This window comes from Beta vulgaris, chromosome 6, assembly GCF_026745355.1.
Source record: "Beta vulgaris subsp. vulgaris cultivar EL10 chromosome 6, EL10.2, whole genome shotgun sequence".
Lineage (NCBI taxonomy): Eukaryota > Viridiplantae > Streptophyta > Magnoliopsida > Caryophyllales > Amaranthaceae > Beta > Beta vulgaris.
Window position 1 is genome coordinate 22,067,949 of NC_079207.1, and position 20,157 is coordinate 22,088,105.

The 20,157-nt window shown below is 33.2% G+C and overlaps 1 protein-coding gene across 1 annotated transcript; it reads left to right on the forward strand.

Annotated features, from left to right (window-relative positions):
• Positions 1–6,547: 6,547 nt before the first annotated feature.
• Positions 6,548–19,369, forward strand: LOC104896151 (uncharacterized). The gene is made up of 3 exons (XM_010682860.4): positions 6,548–6,704; positions 15,962–16,233; positions 19,017–19,369. Exons 2-3 carry the CDS (start codon positions 15,973–15,975, stop codon positions 19,194–19,196), a joined length of 441 nt encoding a protein of 146 aa, XP_010681162.2. The 5' UTR covers positions 6,548–6,704; positions 15,962–15,972; the 3' UTR covers positions 19,197–19,369.
• The last annotated feature ends 788 nt before the right edge of the window (positions 19,370–20,157 follow it).

Below are 20,157 nucleotides of genomic sequence, written 5' to 3' on the forward strand. Positions count from 1 at the left end.
CTATACTTGCATTCATTAAATAACGTTGCTGATATTTGTAAAACGTGCAGGTGGATTGGTTGCCTTATGGTCATGATTTTGATCCGACCACCATCCGGAGAACATTATACAGGGGCACCATTCGGATTCGGGGATTCGTCGAGCCTATATGCCTGATCGATGTTTGCGGCAGTTAGGTCGTATGCAGATTGTACCTGCTCCTGTTATTGCTCTTGAATCTGCATCTAGGCTTAGCAAGGGAAAGTATGTTGAGCAATCTTCTCCTGTCCATTGTGAGTCAGGGTGGTCCTCGTTCCCGACAGGTAATTATACATATATTATATTAATATTATTTATATTATTTATATTTTTTTATTATTGTTATTATTGTTATTAAACAAATATTATTTTGTGTACAACAGGTAATTGTATATACTTAGGATTGTTTGAGAAAGGTTCGGGACCGTCGGCTTGTTCTTCTGATTACTTGTCTTGGTATGAACGACATTCACATCCATATATATCGAATGGAGGTAATGTTGCACGATCCATACTATATCGTACGACGACCGAGCAAGTAAATATATTTTAATGGCTTAAATATTTGGAGTAATGTACTTGTATTTAATATATTGACGAGCATGTAAATATTTTTTTTTTTGTTTTTCAGTGGATGAATAGGTGGATAAATACAACCCGTCCAATGATAGAACATAGGGATCCCAATGAAAGGCTAATAGAAAAATGTCAGACTGTTGAGCAACTCATTCAGGATTGGAACAAAGGGTTAAACAATACGAATGAAGAGAATGAGTAGCATATTTTATTTATATTTAAACACTTTAAATTATTATTAGCATATTTTACTTGAACTCGATGTTTTTGTATGTTTTTAGAATTCATAATACTTTTTACTATTTGTAATACTTTTATTTAGTTGAATTTATGTTTTTATATGCTTGATATATGTGAAAGTGTTAGGCAAAATTCATTAAAAATGTGCAACACTAGCCCAAAAATAAGAGTCCGGCCCAAAACTCAACTAGCAGAAGTTTGAATTTTTTTTTAAAAAGCAAACATCTGGCCTGGACGCAGGATCCATGGGTCCAACGTTGAGGCTAGACGTTGTATCCATGGGTCCAGCGTCCAGGCCAAACGTTGGGACCATGGGTCCAGGGTCCAGCGTCCAGTTTTTTTTTTTTTTTATATTTAAATTCAAACTTCAGTTTTGGGCCAGTAATTGTATTTTTTTTTTTGTTTTGGGCTTAGTCAATATTTGAAAAGTTATTTTTTCTCATTCTTCTTTTTAATTACCATCCATAGATACAATTGAAATTTTTTAAAATTTATTTATGAACTCGATTCATTTAACACAACTAATTCATAAGTAAACATAACTTTATAAATTAACACAACTAATTCATAAATTTACATAAATAGTTCATAAATCAATAAAGTTAGTAAAATTAAGAAGAGGTAAAACTAAGAAGTAGTTGTAGTCGTTGTTCGAGCTGTAGAGGTCGATGAATCCCAACGTTCTGTCCGTCTTGAATAATGGTTTGCCCAAGGAAGAACATTGTTAGAAGCAACTCTAAACCATGGTCGAGGAATCTGAGGGATCGGGTGTCCTCGCTTAAGTTGAAGTCGAATGAAATGCTTGTAATTCCCAAGATGAGCTATGGCTAACTCCCTTTGTGGCAGAGCGTTCTTACCCCCTGCATCAAGTGGAAAAATTGTAGCCCATATATCTATACGACCATTAAGAGCGAAAAAAAGATTCTGCATCTGTAATAGTTCGCAATGGGGTACAAGTCTGCAAGGACCTCCATATAATGTTCCTCCCTACAACCTTCACCTTCCCATGTAATACGCGTAATTGCCTCCTTCAGATCATCACCCTATATCCAATGAAACAGAGGACCATTTTGATGCAATTCACTAACCATAGATCGGCGTACAATGTCCCAATTGTCTTGACCCGAATAAAAAGCATCTGCTACGCATCGAAAACCACAATTACCATCGGTAACTACATCAAGCCAGCCTTCAATGTGCTCTTGGATGGTTAGTGGAAGTCTATGAAAGTATTAAAAACGTTCTATATCGAATCTCCATCCTACAAAGTTAGTACAAATTAATATAATTAAATGTGTCCAATTATACAAAACAAACAATTAAAGTAAATAAATAAAAGTATAATTACCAGTGGCCGCCGCAGAAGATTTGCCGTGATCCTTAGACTTGCCCAGAACGTGCTCGAACCCACTTTTCACCCGTCGCAAGCCCTTGTTCAACTTTCCCCGACCTTTAACTTCAGGCTCCTCAAATGAACAATGTTCGGGGTACAGTCCGAAATGGAGTACCCGAGAAACAGACCTCATGACCACGGGATCCCTAGCCTGTACCTCGGTCACTAATAACATGAAAAACTGATGGTCCTGATCGCGCTCAGATAATATCTCAGCCGAATCTCTAGCATCACGAATGACTAGTCTGTACCAAAATGGATCAACCTCCTGACAGTATAGGAGACGCCCGGTCTCCAAAGCGAAGAAGGTATGGCAAGCACACGGAATACCATGTGTACTCTGAACTACACATCCGCATATACTCCAGTTCCCGTCATAAGCATTGATTCTACCAAGCTCTGCTTGAATCAGCCCCAAACAGTACTGAGAGCAAACACCATTCAAGGCACTATATGGTGGTATGTCAAATTCAGTCCCATGAGTACGGCGGGAGGCTTCCAATGAGTTTCTGATCTGTGACAACTGTCCAGCAACAAAAGAACCGATCTGCATAAACAACGTGTCGATTGCTTCGGTTGGAGTTTCAATCCACGCCTTCAAAGCCGAATGTGAACTCTCGCATTTTTTGTTGGTTGTGTTGCCAAAGTGTCGTACTCGATCCGTCCAATATTGCATAAACTTCTCCTTGTGCACAAGCCAAGTTCCGTTGATATAGGTAGGAAAATCAATGGATGTATTTTTCCCAAGTGCACCCCACTCCTCCATCATATTGGCTACATGTATTTCATAGTCATCCTTGGTTTTTGAATTCATAACCCTAGCCCAAGCCCCTCGGCCAAACTGAATCCCGATCTTCTTTCTTCCATTACACTTCCTCGCTACCCATGCCTCCACATCATTGTTAATATGCCACGTGCAAAGTGAATGAGCAGATGTGGGAAAAACCTCCGAGATATATTTGCATAAAGCCAGATCTCGATCAGTCACAATGGCATTTGGCGCTATACTGCCAATGAGGTTTTTCAATGTCGACAACATCCAATGGTAACTCTCAGCATCCTCATGCTGCAGCAAAGCCCATGCAACAAGAAAATTCTTGTTGGTTGGTGTGACACCAACAATCTCCACCAAAGGATACAAGTACTTGTTTGTCTTGTACATTGCATTAATGTGAATCACATGCGGATACGTACGGACTAAATTCACGGATGTCGGGTGTGCAATGAATGTATGCGTAACCCTACCCATCTTTTCTTAATCAAGCCAAAACAAATAATTACTTTGAACAGCCTGATGAAGAAACTCCTGAGCTGCATCTGTGCCTTCTGATCTCTCCCTTTTTAACAAATCTCTACAATTATGAATTTGCCTCATGTTAGGCTTTAGTGACGGAAATGCACCTTCAATGGCTTTCATGATGTGTCGTGGTTTCACATGGGCTGCAGTTAGTTCTCCAACTAACTTCTTCGCACCAGGACTGAGACCGCTAATCTGTCGATGACCCTCTGGGTATAACATCATTGGGTGATTATGAAACCCATGTTCCGCCCTAGTCTTGACAACCCAATATGAATAGTTGTTCATTGGGACAAGGAACAACTGAAACGGACAACCACATGCTTTTCTCTTCGTTTTTCTCCTAATTGCTGAACTGAAATCACGAAATTCTTTTTTCTTGCCACGTTCACAATCTAGATATTGATAACTCTTTTTGTGACTGGTTATCACCAAGAAAAAACCGAATCTAAGAGCAATCTTCCTACACCACTCGACAACATCATCACGAGTATCAAATTCAGGACAATTTTCGAAATATTGTTTATAATTAATCCCATCATTAACAAGCTCTTGGAAAAAAATCAAAAAAAATTATGTTAATTACAACAAAATCAGAATATTAAAAAAAAAATCAAAAAAATCAGAATATTCAAACGTTATTTTAACCAAATTAATTTTAATATAATTTTTTTATTAAATATTTAATAACTAATTGAATTTAACATCACTTAAAATTAAATGAAGGTTTCGTAAAAAAAAAAAAAAATAACGAACGTTTGGCGAAAACGTTCGTCCCATGGGAGGAACGTTTACCCAGAACGTTGAGCCCATGGGGCGAACGTTTGGCCATAACGATTGCCCCATGGGCCCAACGTCTGGCCAGGACGTTGCGTCCATGGGGCGAACGTTTTGGCCAAACGTTCGCCCCATGGGCTCAACGTCCTGGCCAGTCGTTCGCCCCATGGGCTTAACGTCCTGGCCAGACGTTGGGCCCATGGGGCGATCGTTCTGGCCAAATGTTTATAATTTAACAATCGTTAAAAAAAAAAATTTACCTCTGAAGAAGACGACGACGACATTTTCCCATGTTAATGGCATTTGTGCTAGGTTTGGTGGAACGTCGACAATGACAATTAATGGTGGTAATTTTAGAGAGAAGTTAGAGTTCAAATTTGAAATGCAGTAAAAATTTGAATGATAAAGTAGAATGTCAAATGTTGAAGTACGATAATATTGGTAAAAAACACACGAGAACATAATAGTCCATTCATATATAGATTTGGACTATTTTAAGTACTTTATATGCGACTTATAGAAGTTGAGATGGATTATCCTTTTACATTTTCCACTTTTGGGCTCATGTGCATAGATAACGATGCACGAGTTTCTGAAGGGGAGTACCATATTATATATCTCCATTAATAATGGATGTGGGACTTGATCTTACAAACTTTATCAATAGGCTAAAATTTGCTTGCTGGTGGATTAGATTCTCACTTTATCTTTATTGCATTTAATCCTTCTAGAAAATGTTCGATGGTACCAAACAATGTGATTGGATTTTCTTTGGAGAAAATAATTAATAAGTTATCAAGAATCTCAAAAAGTTATTGATTTAGAATAATTACTCACCTTATTTTTTTGTGAACTAAAATTATTTTAATCACTTAAAATTGATTTTTGTTTTATAAACCTGAGTTTACTAATTAAAATTGATTATTGTTGATTCTACTCTCTAATGCACCTTTCTTATGAAACTTACCGACTTTTACATATCAAAACCGAAAGTCTTTAAAGAGACCATCTTAGTATCTTACGTTAAGCATTGCAATTTAACAAAACTATAAAGAAATGTAAACTAATTAAGGACGTGCAACTATTTTTACAGAATAACTTTTGATGAAATAAGTTACCTAATATATTAAAACTCATAATTATTAACCAATAACCCAAAATATCAACCCAAAACCATAATTCAACCAAACCACGCACCATAATAATCATAACCCCCAAATGATAACTTTTTATCTGAACGGCCTATATAACTAACAACCCCTACAATAATTACTAGTTTTTATATGCACGCGATGCGTGCGAACATACGCACAAAATTATTTTTTTTTAAGGAGATGAATAAAATTAAATTAATTATTAATTATTTCTAATAAATTAGGAATATTTGAATTGTTGATGATTTTCTTTTTGTAATATTTTTTTATTTTTTAAATTAATTAGGTAGATTTCTTTTTTATTTTTTCATTAAAGGAAGTAGTTATAATAAAAATGTTATGAGGGTAAAATGGGATTTTTAATATTTTGGTGTCCTACCCCTCTTCCCATATAGAATAGAGATTAACCCTCTATTGTTCACCCGTCTCTTTTAAGAATTTGTGATAATAAAATGCATGAGTTGAAGGAAAAAAGGATAAGATTCCTATAATCTTCAATCTGACTTGTTTGGACCTGATTCACGTTAACATTAGTGTGCATCAGGCAAAACAACGTATGGTTACTGAACAATCACCTATATCATGCGGAAACCCACTATATTATGCGGAAACCCACTATATTATTCAGACCTACACTATATCCTGCAGAAACACACTATATTATTCAGACACACTTACTATATCATAAAGAAACTCATTATATCAATGAGACACACACTATATCATGCAGAAATTCGCTATATCATTCAAACACACACTATATCAAGCAGAAACTTGTTATATCATTTAGACACTCACTATATCATGCAAAAACTAAATCATTCCATATGTTAGAACACGTGCCATGGTATATACTATGCAACTTAGATCTTTCTGTATGTCAAAACATTTTAATTTTTCCGTTAATAATATATACTATATTGTATATAAGTTCACTTTATTTATGTAGAACTCACAATATGAAGTTAATATCTTACCAACTCGGTATACATTATTAAGGTAGTGTGCACCGAGTCCATTTGAATTTTTTTAATAATTTGTTTTTTAAAAAAACATACAGGATAAGATTTAGGAGCAAAAAGGAAGATAAAGGAAAATTGTTGGTTGTATTGGAAAAAGAGTAGTATATCATCTCCGACAGTCCGAACTCAGCGTCTATAAATATGCGATTGGTAATTTGGTCGCTGCAGCTTGCAAATCATACGCCCAGATTAGAGTACAGTGCAGGCAACAAGTCTTATCCTCACGAGTGAGTTCTATTTTCCAAGTTAATTTGTTCATTATATTTTTTAATTGGTTTCTATATGGAGATCTATTTTTGGTGCTAAGCTTTGACCTACAGGATTTAGTAAGCAATTATTATGCCCTAGATAAATCAGTGTCCAAAGATTTCATTACCTCCCTACAAAAAAACCATTACCTGATATAAGTACACTTCGGAACATGAATGTCCTGTCGGTTACACTTTGCCTTATGTGGTCAGTGGTTATAGCTAGAACATTTCAATTGTTATGCTTTTGCTAATATATATTTCATCCCTTTCAAAATAGTTGCACGGTTTGTTTTTTCACGTTTGTCCGGAGTCCGGACCCTTTTTTGAACGTTAATATCTCTAATTGCGTATAAGTAAAAATTATAAAAAATTGATATTTAAAATCCTCGTGTTGAGACGTATTTGACAAGATCTCACTTGACTATGTTTTTTCTTATATAATGGTAAGAGAAGGCTTGTCAAAATTAGTTCATGAATTGGATATTTTGAAACAGAGGAAATAGATAACAAAATAAGTATATGTTTGAACTAACTTGGTAAACTTAATTTCGTGTTTATTTATAAAATGTCCAACAATATATATATGTATATATATATATATATATATATATATATATATATATATATATATATATATATATATATATATATATATATAGGGACAAGATCACATGAGAATGTTCCTTACATAAGAAATGAGAATTAATCTCAACCACACGATTGGATTATAGTTAAATCACATGTTCATTAGAGTTATACCCCCTAAAAATTTTGAGCCCAAAAATATTTTTTTTTTCTAATATTTTTTTTTTTTGGAGTTATATCACTTTTTCATTAGAGCTACATCAACTTACCCACAAGAGTTATAGCGCGTAAAATTCATTCTCATTTCTCATGTAAGTATTCATTATATATATCTCTATTATATAAGCCAACGGGGGAGCTATGGTGTCCCCCTTTAAAAAGTCTTTTTTGTCCTTAGCCAAACATATAATTGGATATTCAAATTTTCTACAATATATCATTTCCTAATTTAAAGATGGGATCAAAATTCTAATGATAAATTAAACTAAATAAACATTAACAAAGTAACCCGATACAATGAGAAAAATGACAATTGAATTTAAAAAATTACAAATTTAATTTGACTATAAGACCTGACATGTAAATATTCATAACAATTGCTAAGCACTTTACATTAGTTTGTACAACAATAATTATAAGTCACACTTCTAAAATTATATTCAGATGAAATTTATTAAGAACAAAGGGCCTGTTCTCCCCAGCTTATTTTCAGTTCAGTTCAGTTCAGTTCAGCTCTAATAAGTTCAGTTCAGTTCAGTTCAGCTCCAATAAGTTCAGTTCAGTTCAGTTCAGCTCCAATAAGTTCAGTTCAGTTCAGTTCAGTTCAGATCAGTTCAGTTCAGTTCAGCTCTATTCTTTTATAACCATTTTGTTAAATATTATTATTATTATGTTGGTATAATTTATTTTACTAATTACTATTATTATTATTATTATTTAAATATATATCATTATTATTAAGTATTATTATTATTATTATTATTGTTGTTTCTAATTATTATTGTTATTTCGCGGTCCAACCCAATCATTATTTTTATTACTAAATATTTTTAAGTTACTAAATATAATTATTAAAATAGTAATATTAATTTACTTCTTAGATATTATTGTTATTATATATCATCGTCAAGTATTAATATATTAATACAAATAATATAAAATAATTATTATTAATTATCATTACTATCATTAATTATTATTATTATTATTAATTTATGATTATTAATATTATTTATTTATAACTATCATTTAAAAATATTCAAAATACTACTATTATGATTATTCATTATTATTACTTATCATTATAATTATTATTTAATATTCATATTATTATTGTTTAAAATATTATTTATATATTTATTACATTCAATTTATTTCAATGTAATATAATTCAATTCAATTCAATTCAATTCAATTCAGTTCAGTTCAGTTCAGTTCAGTTCAGTTCAGTTCAGTTCAGTTCAGCTCTGATAAGTTCAGTTCAGTTCAGTTCAGCTCCGATAAGTTCAGTTCAGTTCAGTTCAGCTTTGATAAGTTCAGTTCAGTTCAGTTCAGCTGTTTTATGCCGAAAAGAACAGGCCCAAACTCAAACAATCGACGCACGCATCGCGTGCATAGAATGCTAGTATATATAGAAGTGAGTTCATATGAGAATGCATACTTACATGAGAAATGATCGAGAATAAATTTTATATGAGAAATGAGAATGAATTTTACCCGCTATAACTCTTATGAATAAGTGATGAACTCTAATGAAAAAGTGATGAAACTCTAAAAAAAGAATATTAGAGAAAAAAAAACTCAGAATTTATTTTTTTTGGGTTCAAAATTTTTCAGGGTATAACTCTAATGAACAAGTGTTGTAACTCTAATCCAATCGTATAGTTGAGATTCATTCTCATTCCTCATGTAAGGATCATTTTCATGTGATATATATATAAGTGAATTTATATAAAATGTATACTTACATGAGAAATGAGAATAGATTTTACGCACTATAACTCTAATGAACAAGTGATATAACTAAAAAAAAAAAAATCGAAAAAAAAATCGGTTTTTGAGCTCGGAGTTTTTTTTGGAGTGTAACACTAATTGAACAAGTGTTGTAACTCTAATCCAATCTCGTATAGTTGAAATTTATTCTCATTTCTCATGTAAAGAGGTATTTTCATGTTATCCTTCATAAGATAATATATTATTCGTCATGACAGGTAATCATTGTTGTAGTTTAAGCCAATATAAACGTTGGGCCTCCAACATTGAGGGCATGGGGCGATGCATTTGGCTTTCATAGGAAGTAGCCCCATTCTTAAAAGATATGAAGCCTGTATTACCAAATGACAGGAGCTCAATAATAAGTGTTAGGATATTATACACATTTCCTTCACACAAAGTTTGAAAGAAGTAGGAATAAATGCATTTTTTTTTCCTCCTTTTGTGATTAATAATCGTGGTATACGATATATCATAGGATTGATCAGTGAGGATACAAAGCAAATGGAGGCCATTCAGTGGGCTGACCCTTGTTGTTATTCAGGGAGGGGAGAATAAACCTCGCAAATCTTTAAATGCCTATATATAATTAGAAAATACTAAGCAAAATAAAATAAAATTATATACCAACAATTTTTTTTTTAGATCTGTAAAAAAAGACCATTTTAATAAATTTTTGACACACCTCATTTTTTTACAGATAGAAGATCAACTTTTTTTTTTCACCAATTGAGATATTAAATTAACGTTTATTATGCACTGCCATTTTGAAGCTTCTGAGCTGTAAAAAACTTATGTGCCCATATTATACACGAATAAATACATAATTAATCCCCCCATTCTATAATTCTTGCAATTGTGTTTCGTATTTGACATGAGCACATGATCAACAATTTTTAGCATATTGTATAATGTATAGGAATATAAATTTCCTTTTATAAATTGATTTTCAACTTTCTTGTAAAATGGTTGTGGATTATTTTTTATGACTTACTTGGTCCGTTCTTGTATACTTGTCACATTTTGACTTTACATATATTAATTTTAACTAAGGTTTTTTTTGCTACTATAAAAAAAATGAATGTTATAATATAATTTGATGGAGAATTAGTATCAATGTATATTTTTTCAAAATATAAACTTTTCACATTTTTTGTGGGGGGGGGGGGGGGAGCATGAGCCCTTTGTTTCTTAGAATTGTGCACTAGAATTCACATGAATGGGAAGGAAGAATTTAATCGTTCAAATTATGGACTATCTTTTATCGAAGGAGGCCACGAATCCAATATGAGGTATTAATAGTCAAAGTAGTATGTTAGTATAGAAATCAACAACATTTAGATTGATTTCAGAGAATAGAAGAAAGGTTGGAGAATGTAACATACACTCATAATCTCCAAATGAACTGAAAAACAGCTTATACACAAGATGGAAGTGAGAAGAATAACCAACTTGTAACTAACTTGTAACTAACTACTAACCACTTTATTACAAGAAAATAATTTATATTTAAATAATTCCTATACCCCCCCTTCAAGCTGGACTTTAGAGATGAGTCCAAGCTTGGCAGATAAAGCTTGATGATGAGAAGAATTAAGAGACTTAGTAAGAATGTCTGCTAGTTGATTTGCACTGGACACATGAGCTGTTTGAATGAAACCAGCAACAACTTGTTCACGGATATAATGCATGTCTCTCTTTAAGTGTTTAGTCTTCTCATGGAACATTGGATTTTTAGCCAAGTGCTCTACTGAGGTGTTATCACAATAGAGAGTAATAGGCAAAGAAACAAGAATTTGGAGATCTTCAAGTAAGCCTTGAATCCAAACTAGTTCACTGGCTATAGCTGACATACTTCGATATTCGGCTTCAGCAGATGATTTGCTCACACTTTGTTGCTTCTTAGTCTTCCAAGAAACCAGATTAGAACCAATAAAGACTGCATATGAGCTAAGAGATCTACTACTAAACTGACAAGAGCTCCAATCAGCATCACTGTAAGCAGTGACATTAAAATCTGAAGTAGCAGAATACCATAAACCAGTGTCTAAGGTACCTTTCAGATACTTTAGAACATGTAGGGCAGCCTTTAAATGAGGAACTCTTGGTGAATGCATAAATTGGCTTAGATGCTACACTGAGTAAGAAAAGTCTGGTCTAGTGATGCCCAAGTATAAGAGTCTGCCAACAAGTCTTCTATACACATCAGGTGTATCAAGTAAATCACCAACTTCAGGAGATAATTTCAAAACAGTAGACAAAGGAGCAGGAGCAACAAACCATTCTTCCATACCAGCATCAACCAGAATATCCTTGATGTATTTTCTTTGAGAAAGAAAAATCCCATTTGCATTTCTATGAACTTCTATGCCAAGAAAGTAAGTTAGTTCCCCAAGATCCTTCATAGTAAATGCCTTGTCTAAAGCAAGCTTGACATCTTCAATTTGAGACTTGGAAGTACCAGTAACCAGAATATCATCAACATAGATTAAAATAACCAAGAACTCTCCATCTTGTGTTCTGGTATACAAAGAATAGTCTTGGGTAGATTGTTTAAACTTCAAGGTGTGTAAGAAAGCACAAAGTTCTTTATTCCATTGACGAGAGGCTTGTTTAAGGCCATATAAAGACCTTTTAAGCCTGCAAACTTCACCTGGCTTAGCCTCAGTATACCCAGCAGGTGGGATCATATAAACCTCTTCATCAATGAAGCCATGTAAAAATGCATTGTTAACGTCTAATTGACATAAATGCCAACCCCTTATAGCAGCAAGAGCTATCACAATTCTCACAGTGGCTAGTTAAGCAACTGGAGAAAAAGTTTGAGTGAAATCTTGTCCCTCAATCTGTTGGTATCCAATAGCCACCAATATAGCTTTATGCCTTTCTATAGTGCCATCAGGGTTTAATTTGGTTTTGTAAACCCATTTAGAACCTATATCCTTTTTATCCTTAGGCAAGTAAGTAAGCTCCCAAGTATCATTGCTCTCAAGAGCATTAAGTTCCTTCTCCATAGCTAGAACCCAATTAGGGTCATTTTTAGCTTGGTTGTAGTGTTTAGGTTTAAGGTTAGAAGAATTAACAGTGAAAGATAAGGATTGAGTGTATTCTGAAGTGGAGATATTTTTGTGAGGAATATAGCCCCCAATGATATCCTGAAAGGCATGAGAAGGTGTAATAATTCGAGAAGATGTTCTAAGAGGAACAGAAGAAGTAGTATCAAGAACAACAGAAGGAACTGTAGTATGGTATTTTCAGAAATGTGGGTAGGGATAGAGATGTGAGATGAAGAAGAAATAGGAGAAGAATTAGGAGTAGGATCATTATGTGAAGATTCTGAAATAGTTGTATTAAGAGAATTTTGGGTAGGAGAAGAAATTTTGTCAGCATCAGAATTATCATAAGCAAACTGGATCATTTGTGAAGGAATTGTTTGTGAACTTGCAGCATGATGAGAAATTTTATATGGAAGGATACTTTCAAACAAAACAAAATCTCTGGATATGAATATATTATGAGTATCAAGATCATATAACTTGAAAGCTTTATGACTAGCAGGATATCCAAGAAACAAACATCTTTTAGTTCTAGAATCAAATTTTTCTCTTTTCAGAGAATTATTATAAGCAAAGCAAAGAGAGCCCAACACTCTCAGATTAGTATAATCAGGAACAATATTGAACATTACCTCAAATGGTGTTTTCCAGTTCAAGACAGAAGAAGGAAGTTTGTTCAATAAATGAGTGGCTGTGAGCAAACATTCTCCCCAAAACTTCTTTGGAAGACAAGCATGAAATCTCAATGCCCTTGCAATTTTTAGCAAACTCCTGTGCTTCCTCTCAACTCTACCATTTTGTTGAGGAACATAAGGAGCACTCTTTTCATGCAATATACATTTATCAACAAACACTCTTTTGCAAGATTCCTTCACTACCTCAGTCCCATTATCAGATCTTACTCTTTTAACTTTCTTCTGAAATTGTGTTTCCACCATGACTAAGAAATCTTTTATTATCTTTTCAACTTGCAACTTATTATGCAATAGAAAAGTCCATGTAACTCTGCTATTGTCATCCAAGATAGTCAAAAAATATGAAGCACCATCCAATGATTTTACCTTGTAAGGACCCCATAAATCCAGGTGAATCAAATCAAAGCATGCAAGATCTCTACTACTACTCCCTGTAAAAGGGAGTTTATGTTGTTTAGAGCTATAACAGACACCATAATTATATTCTGTAAGCCCTTTGCAATTATCAATATCAATGTGCTTCATTTTGGACAAAGAAGGGTGTCCTAGTCTAGCATGAAGTAAATCTAGTTGAGTTCTAGAATTACTCTTATTCTGACTCACACTAGTTGCAGTTTTATTTGGCAAACTAAGCCTATTTACATCATTTACAACATCAATTATATTTTCTATTGTGTTGCAACCAACAGCTTCATAAGCACCAGCATTTCTTCTTGAACTTTTGAAATCAGCTGAGCTAGTCAGATAGTATAAACCATTTGTTCTGGTCCCAACACCAATCAGTTCAGACCTAGAAGGGTCCTGGAAATAACATCCATGTCTTGTAAAATTCACTTGAACACCATTTTGTTCAATTAATCTACCAACAGATAACAGATTGTGCTTAAATTCTTTCACTAAAAGAACATCAGACAACACCAACTTGTCATTTAAAACCACATCACCTATCATATGAACATGTTTATTACTCCCATCTGGTAAACAAACCTTAATTGGTTTATGCAAGATTCTTTTATTTATCAACACACTTTCATCATATGTCATATGATCACAAGCACTGGAATTAACAATCCACAAATAAATTACTCACATGATAGTTAAAAGAATGAGATGTAATACCTGCATAATTTGCATAAGAGCAAGATATACCACTGGAATCTCCAACTTGAACCTGTTTACCCTTCATAGCTTTCATGACTTCCTGACAAATAACATTTAACATATCAGAATTAACTCCATTAACATCATTTGTGTTGTCAAGAGGGTCAGTTCCAGCCATCTCTTGTGTAGAATACACATTTGCAGCAAGTCTAGCACCATGAGGCTGATTGCTTTTTGAAGCTTTGATGGCATTGTACCATTCATGGTAACCAATGAGTTTAAAACATTGGTCAACAGTGTGTCCCTTTCCTTTACAATGACTACATTGCTTGTTCATCTTTTCTTTCTTTAACTCTCTCCAGTCCTTCTTTCCTTGCACATAACTATTTCCTTTGTAAGCTTGAGTATCCATGGCACTACTAATCATAGCACTGTTATCAGCTACCATGCTACTTACTTCTTTCTGCTTCTCTATTTGTTGAGTAATAGAGAACACTCTATTTATACCAGGTAGAGGGTCCATTGATAATACATTAGTAACAGTATTGTCAAAACCTTCATTAAGACCAAGAAGAAATTTCATCATCCTTTCTTCATCCTCAAATTCAACCAATTTCTTCAAAAAAGAACAACTGCAAGTACTTAATGCACCACAAATGCATGAAGGAAAAGCTCTGAGGCTATTCATTTCATCCCACAACTTCTTTAATTTTCCATAGTAAGTAACCATAGTCATGTTCTCTTGTTTGAGGTTATCAATTTCTTTCTTTAACTGATAGATTAATGGACCATTCGATTGTCCAAATCTTTCAGTTAATTCTTTCCACAAATCAATAGCTGTATCTATATATCCAAAATCATTAGCTAATTCAGCATTCATGGAACTCAAAATCCAACTAACTACCATGAAATCAGCACACTTCCATTTATGATAATCCTTATTAGTTACAGAAGGTTTCAAGATTTCACCATTAATCAAAACCTTCTTTGTTCTTCGCAATTAAGGCACGCCTAACATTTCTACTCCAGCGAACAAAATTAACGCCATTGAATACAATATCAACTAGAGAAGAAGTTGGATTATCAGAAGCTGCAATGAAATAAGGATTAAGATTACCTCCATTGTTGCCTTCTCTATGATTACCTCCATTATTACCTTCATTATTCGAACCTTCATTATTCATAGATCCTTCTTCGAACGCCATATTAATTATTTCACACAATCACAAAAAATTGAACGAGATTTATGCAAGAAAATTTCGCAACTGTAATCGCAAGAAATTTTCGCAACAATTTTTAGGTAAAACTCACCAATTTTAGTGAAACCTCAATCTCAACTTGAGATTAGCGCTCTAATACCATGTAGAAATCAACAACATTTAGATTGATTTTAGAGAATAGAAGAAAGGTTGGAGAATGTAACATACACTCATAATCTCCAAATGAGCTGAAAAATAGCTTATATACAAGATGGAAGAGAGAAGAATAACCAACTTGTAACTAACTTGTAACTAACTACTAACCACTTTATTACAAGAAAATAATTTAGATTTAAATAATTCCTATAGTTAGCAAGTCAAAACATTTCATTAAACAAAATGGATGAAGTACAATATAAGAAATTGCGTAAACATTTCGTTAAGGGGGAAAAGATTGAAAATACGCCCCTATCCAATGATTATAGAATGGAGCAAGTTTAAGCCACTCGTGAAGCTCTAAGTAGTATTCCTAGCTAGTTGAACACAGCTTACATTATGATGACATAATTTAATTTGTTTGTTATATATAGATATATTTTTTGCAGATTAAATAAGCATGGCTGCAGAACAACAAAACGTTCGAGTTCAAGCCCAAATCAAGAATCAAGTAGACGGACGCTTGAACTTATATCGGAATCAAAATTGGTCCGGGCAAGTCGCTGGAAGTTATCCTATTAATCTTAATCCTCTAGAAACTAGGGACTTTGTGCACAATGGAATTGGTCCAAATGGCTCCAAAGCCGCAATTGTATATGAGAGGTTCACTAACAACGCTGCCTGGCTCGTTGCTTGGATCTTCACCAACAATATTTATAAGGTGTGTTATAATATCTCTTATTAGTAATTTACCAACTGTAGTCTGATTTAGTTACTACTGATTACGTCACTAGTCTATATTTCATGAACATAATTATTAATACGTTTTTGGATGAAAATGACATTATTAGCTTCTTGGAATTATATTGTTTCAAAGCTAATAAATAGAAAAGAATAACTTAAAAAGATTGAAGAATTTCAATGTCTTGATGTGAATGGTAATATTGTCCTCAAAATGATAGTATTTGATTGTACGAGATGCTAAAACTCGAGGATCGATTTGTTCACCTCACCCAAATACCCTCACTAGTCATTAGAACTATATTGTTATTTCATTTCTTAATAAATGAAACATAAAGAAAGTGGAGGAAAAATAAGAAATATAGAGAGAAAGTTGGGATCACAAAAAATAAGGTAATAAAAGGAGTGAAACATAAAAGTAGTAGTTCTTTCTTACTTTTATAATGGCATATTTGTAATAAAAATGAATAATTTTTTCCATTTCAAGCTTGATGTCACTAATTGTGACATTTTTACATAAGGAAAGTGTGTCATGTTGTAAATAATAAGTGTTTTTAAGGCTAAATGTAGAACAAGAGAACATTCAAAACTTTTGAACTTGTTGTGCCGTGGTAAACAAACCACTGCTTTGAAAATAAGATTCGGCGCAATCGGGGTGTACAATTGTATTCACCGATACATTCCCTAAGGTTTACACAACTCTCGATACACAATGACATTCTTGGGTTTATTTGAGATGGAGTTACTAGATTTTATGCCCAAAAGAGAGGAAAGGAAGATAAGAGAGCGATGTGTCTCAATTATTAGAAAAATGCTATTTATAGGAATAGAGGAAGAGGTAAACCACCCAAAGAAATCAAAGGGCTCAAAGGAATCCAATGATTTTATTCAATTCAATTGAACTCATGATAATGAAGGATTGATAACCCCCATAATCAAGGGAAGTAATGGGCTAACATAAATCAAATAATAATCGTCCATAAACGACGACAATAAAAGGGAGGGGTCGGGGTTACAAAGAAGAAATCCAAGGGGAAATCAAATCTGGAGACTTTCGACCTCCACTCAGTCGGGCATGAGAGCAAACAGCTTTCGCTGCAACTCGCTCGATCGGGCGAGAGTCGCCCGGTTTGGTCCGAGAGCTCTTTTTCGAGCTTTAATTCTAACATGTCACTTATTGATAAACGGATGAAATATATACTTAAAAGTGATCAAATTAAATGTGTATTTCTTATACAAACTTTTTCTAATATATGAAGGTTTATATGTTTGTGAAAAGAGGAGATCAAAGATGGTCATACAATTTTAACTTGGGATATATACATGCAAGGAGGAAAAATATGGGAAAAACATAGGATCCAAAGCAGACTAAAATAGCTAGAATATCAAATGAATTAGTGAGACTAAGGGCCTGTTCTCTTCGGCATAAAACAACTGAATTGAACTGAATTAAATTGAACTGAACTGAACTGAATGAAATAAATAGTGATATGTGAGAGTAAAAATATTGTCGAGAGCTGAATTGAATTGAATTGAAGTAAATTGAATCAAACTGAACTGAACTAAAGATTAATTGGGGAGAACATGCCAAAGTGTTCACAACAACTGTAGAATTACTTCCTGTATGTAGCTCCCATTTGATTATTATATATCAACATAATAATCAAATCAACAAAAGTTCCAAAAGTTCTATGCTCTCAAGTAGATGTTAAAATAAAATCGCCATAAAGAAATCCTAGAGGCAACACAATAGAAGTGAAAACTCGCATACAAATATAACCTTTGCACGATAGGTTAGTAACTTGCATGAACGTGTATATGGATGACAAATTAAATGGGCTATGTGTTGGTGGATTCTGCTATATATTTTCTGACTTTTTATGCATAGGTAATGAATCTAATATACAAATTCTTCTACTTTATCTGAGCACAAACTTTATTCTGCTTTATATTTCCTTCACTCAATACTGTGTTTGAATAATGATGAATAAATAACTAAAAAAACTAATCAAACATTATATTGATTTAAGAAAATCAAATTAAAAGAATTAAAAATAACTACAAATGTTTATTTACAATTTTTTGTAACATTAATGAATAACTAATTGAGAAAAGAGACGTTAATATGACACGCACGCATAGCGTGAAAACAAATGCTAGTATTGATTAACTCAAGAGACGATTTGAGATTGAGAATCTACAATAATCTTAACTACTAATCCATCTATTTCTTTTTTATGTACACACTTTATACTCTTGCACTATTTACATAACTTATTTTTATTGTCATTGGTGACTTATAGCGTAAGATAAAACATAGTACTCATGCGACCATCTTATTAGATATGTCTCAACATATATATAAATGGTCAATGTTTTATATATCTTTTACTTATTGATAATTAAATTAATTAAAGGTCTATATTTCAGGTTAGCGAGCACAGAAATATATAAATTATAAAGAGACATACGGAAGTGATGCATTCACCTTTTAGAGATTTTGACTTTGGTGATAAATAACTATTAGATTAATCAACTAAAATTATTTAAAAAAAAATCTTTACTATTTTTTATCTAACAATGTTTTCATAATATTGTAACTTCACATTTATTTCTCAATATATTTAAAGCAACAATATCAAAATCTTAAAAAGCTAAAACGTCACTTAATAAAAATAATGGAAGTATCATTTATCAGAAAAAAAGGATCCTAGTTAAGCTCAGTTTTCTAGTACTTAACAAGTCATTTATATATTATGGCAGGTATATGCTGAGTGTGGCCCAAGACAGAATTATGCCAACCCCAATTGGAATGAGATAGAAGAGAAGCTGAGAACCAGGGGTGGCCAATCAACTGAATTCGATGACTTTGAAACTGGGACAGAGTTGATTGCTTCCATAAACGATCGTGGAGCACTTAGCATAACTTTTAAACTAGCATAAAGTGGCTTAATATATATGATCATGTGCTTGCTATCTAGCGAGTAGCGAGCATTTAGAATTGTTATAAGAATAAATAAGTTAAGGGGAAGGCATAAGTATACATGCCATGATGTCAAGGGAGTTAAATGTCTAGAAAACTATTTCTAATAAATAAATAATGGCCCTTTAAGTATGCACTAACTCCTATGTTATTTCCCCCTTTCAATTTTCACTACATCTTTTTTGCTAAGCAATTAAATATATTTTCATTCCATAAATCACAAGATTACATCAAAATCAACACAAGACAAGACTAAATCAATTAGGTTGGACTCCTCTAATTCAAGGAAGGAAAAACGTTTACACACACTATCACAACTTGCTAGCAAATTACAGACTTAAAAACCAATTATAACCACTCCTACTAATCTTACTTGGTAGCACAAATCCAAGTCTCACTCTGAGCAACTCTTTAATCATTTTAACTATACTATGTTTAATTGAAATACATTGCATCCAAAAGCTGTTATTCCTACTATGCCAAATATAATATACCACTGCAATTACTCCCGCATACATACATTGTTTCTGGAATTTACTTCTTCTACTGTTGCTTATCCACCTTATAACATGCATGCTGCAAAGTTGTGGTAGTCGTTTGAATGCCCAAGCACATCTTTTTTTTTTTTTGGTACATAAGTCTTCTCTCAAGGGAGTACCCTAACGAATCAAGGAGAGCAATTTTTTGAAGATTAGGATCCGTGGATGGATCAATGTCAACTGTGTTGGCAGAACTGATGTGACCTATTTTTGATAGGAGATCTGCTACTTGATTGGCTTCCCAAAAAATATGTTTAATGGTATAGAATCTAAAGCGAGTAAGAAGTTGTCGTATGTCTTCAATGAGAGTTTGTATGACCTAGGGGCACTCATAATGCCCTTGCAATATTCTTATAACTACTTGGTTATCTCCTTTAATGTA

Bases quoted from the DNA above. Each gene is read 5' to 3' on its own strand.
- LOC104896151 (XM_010682860.4), top strand. From the start codon at position 15,973: ATGGCTGCAGAACAACAAAACGTTCGAGTTCAAGCCCAAATCAAGAAT. The intron at 16,234-19,016 runs GTGTGTTATAAT...ATATTATGGCAG, and splicing joins TCACCAACAATATTTATAAG to GTATATGCTGAGTGTGGCCC.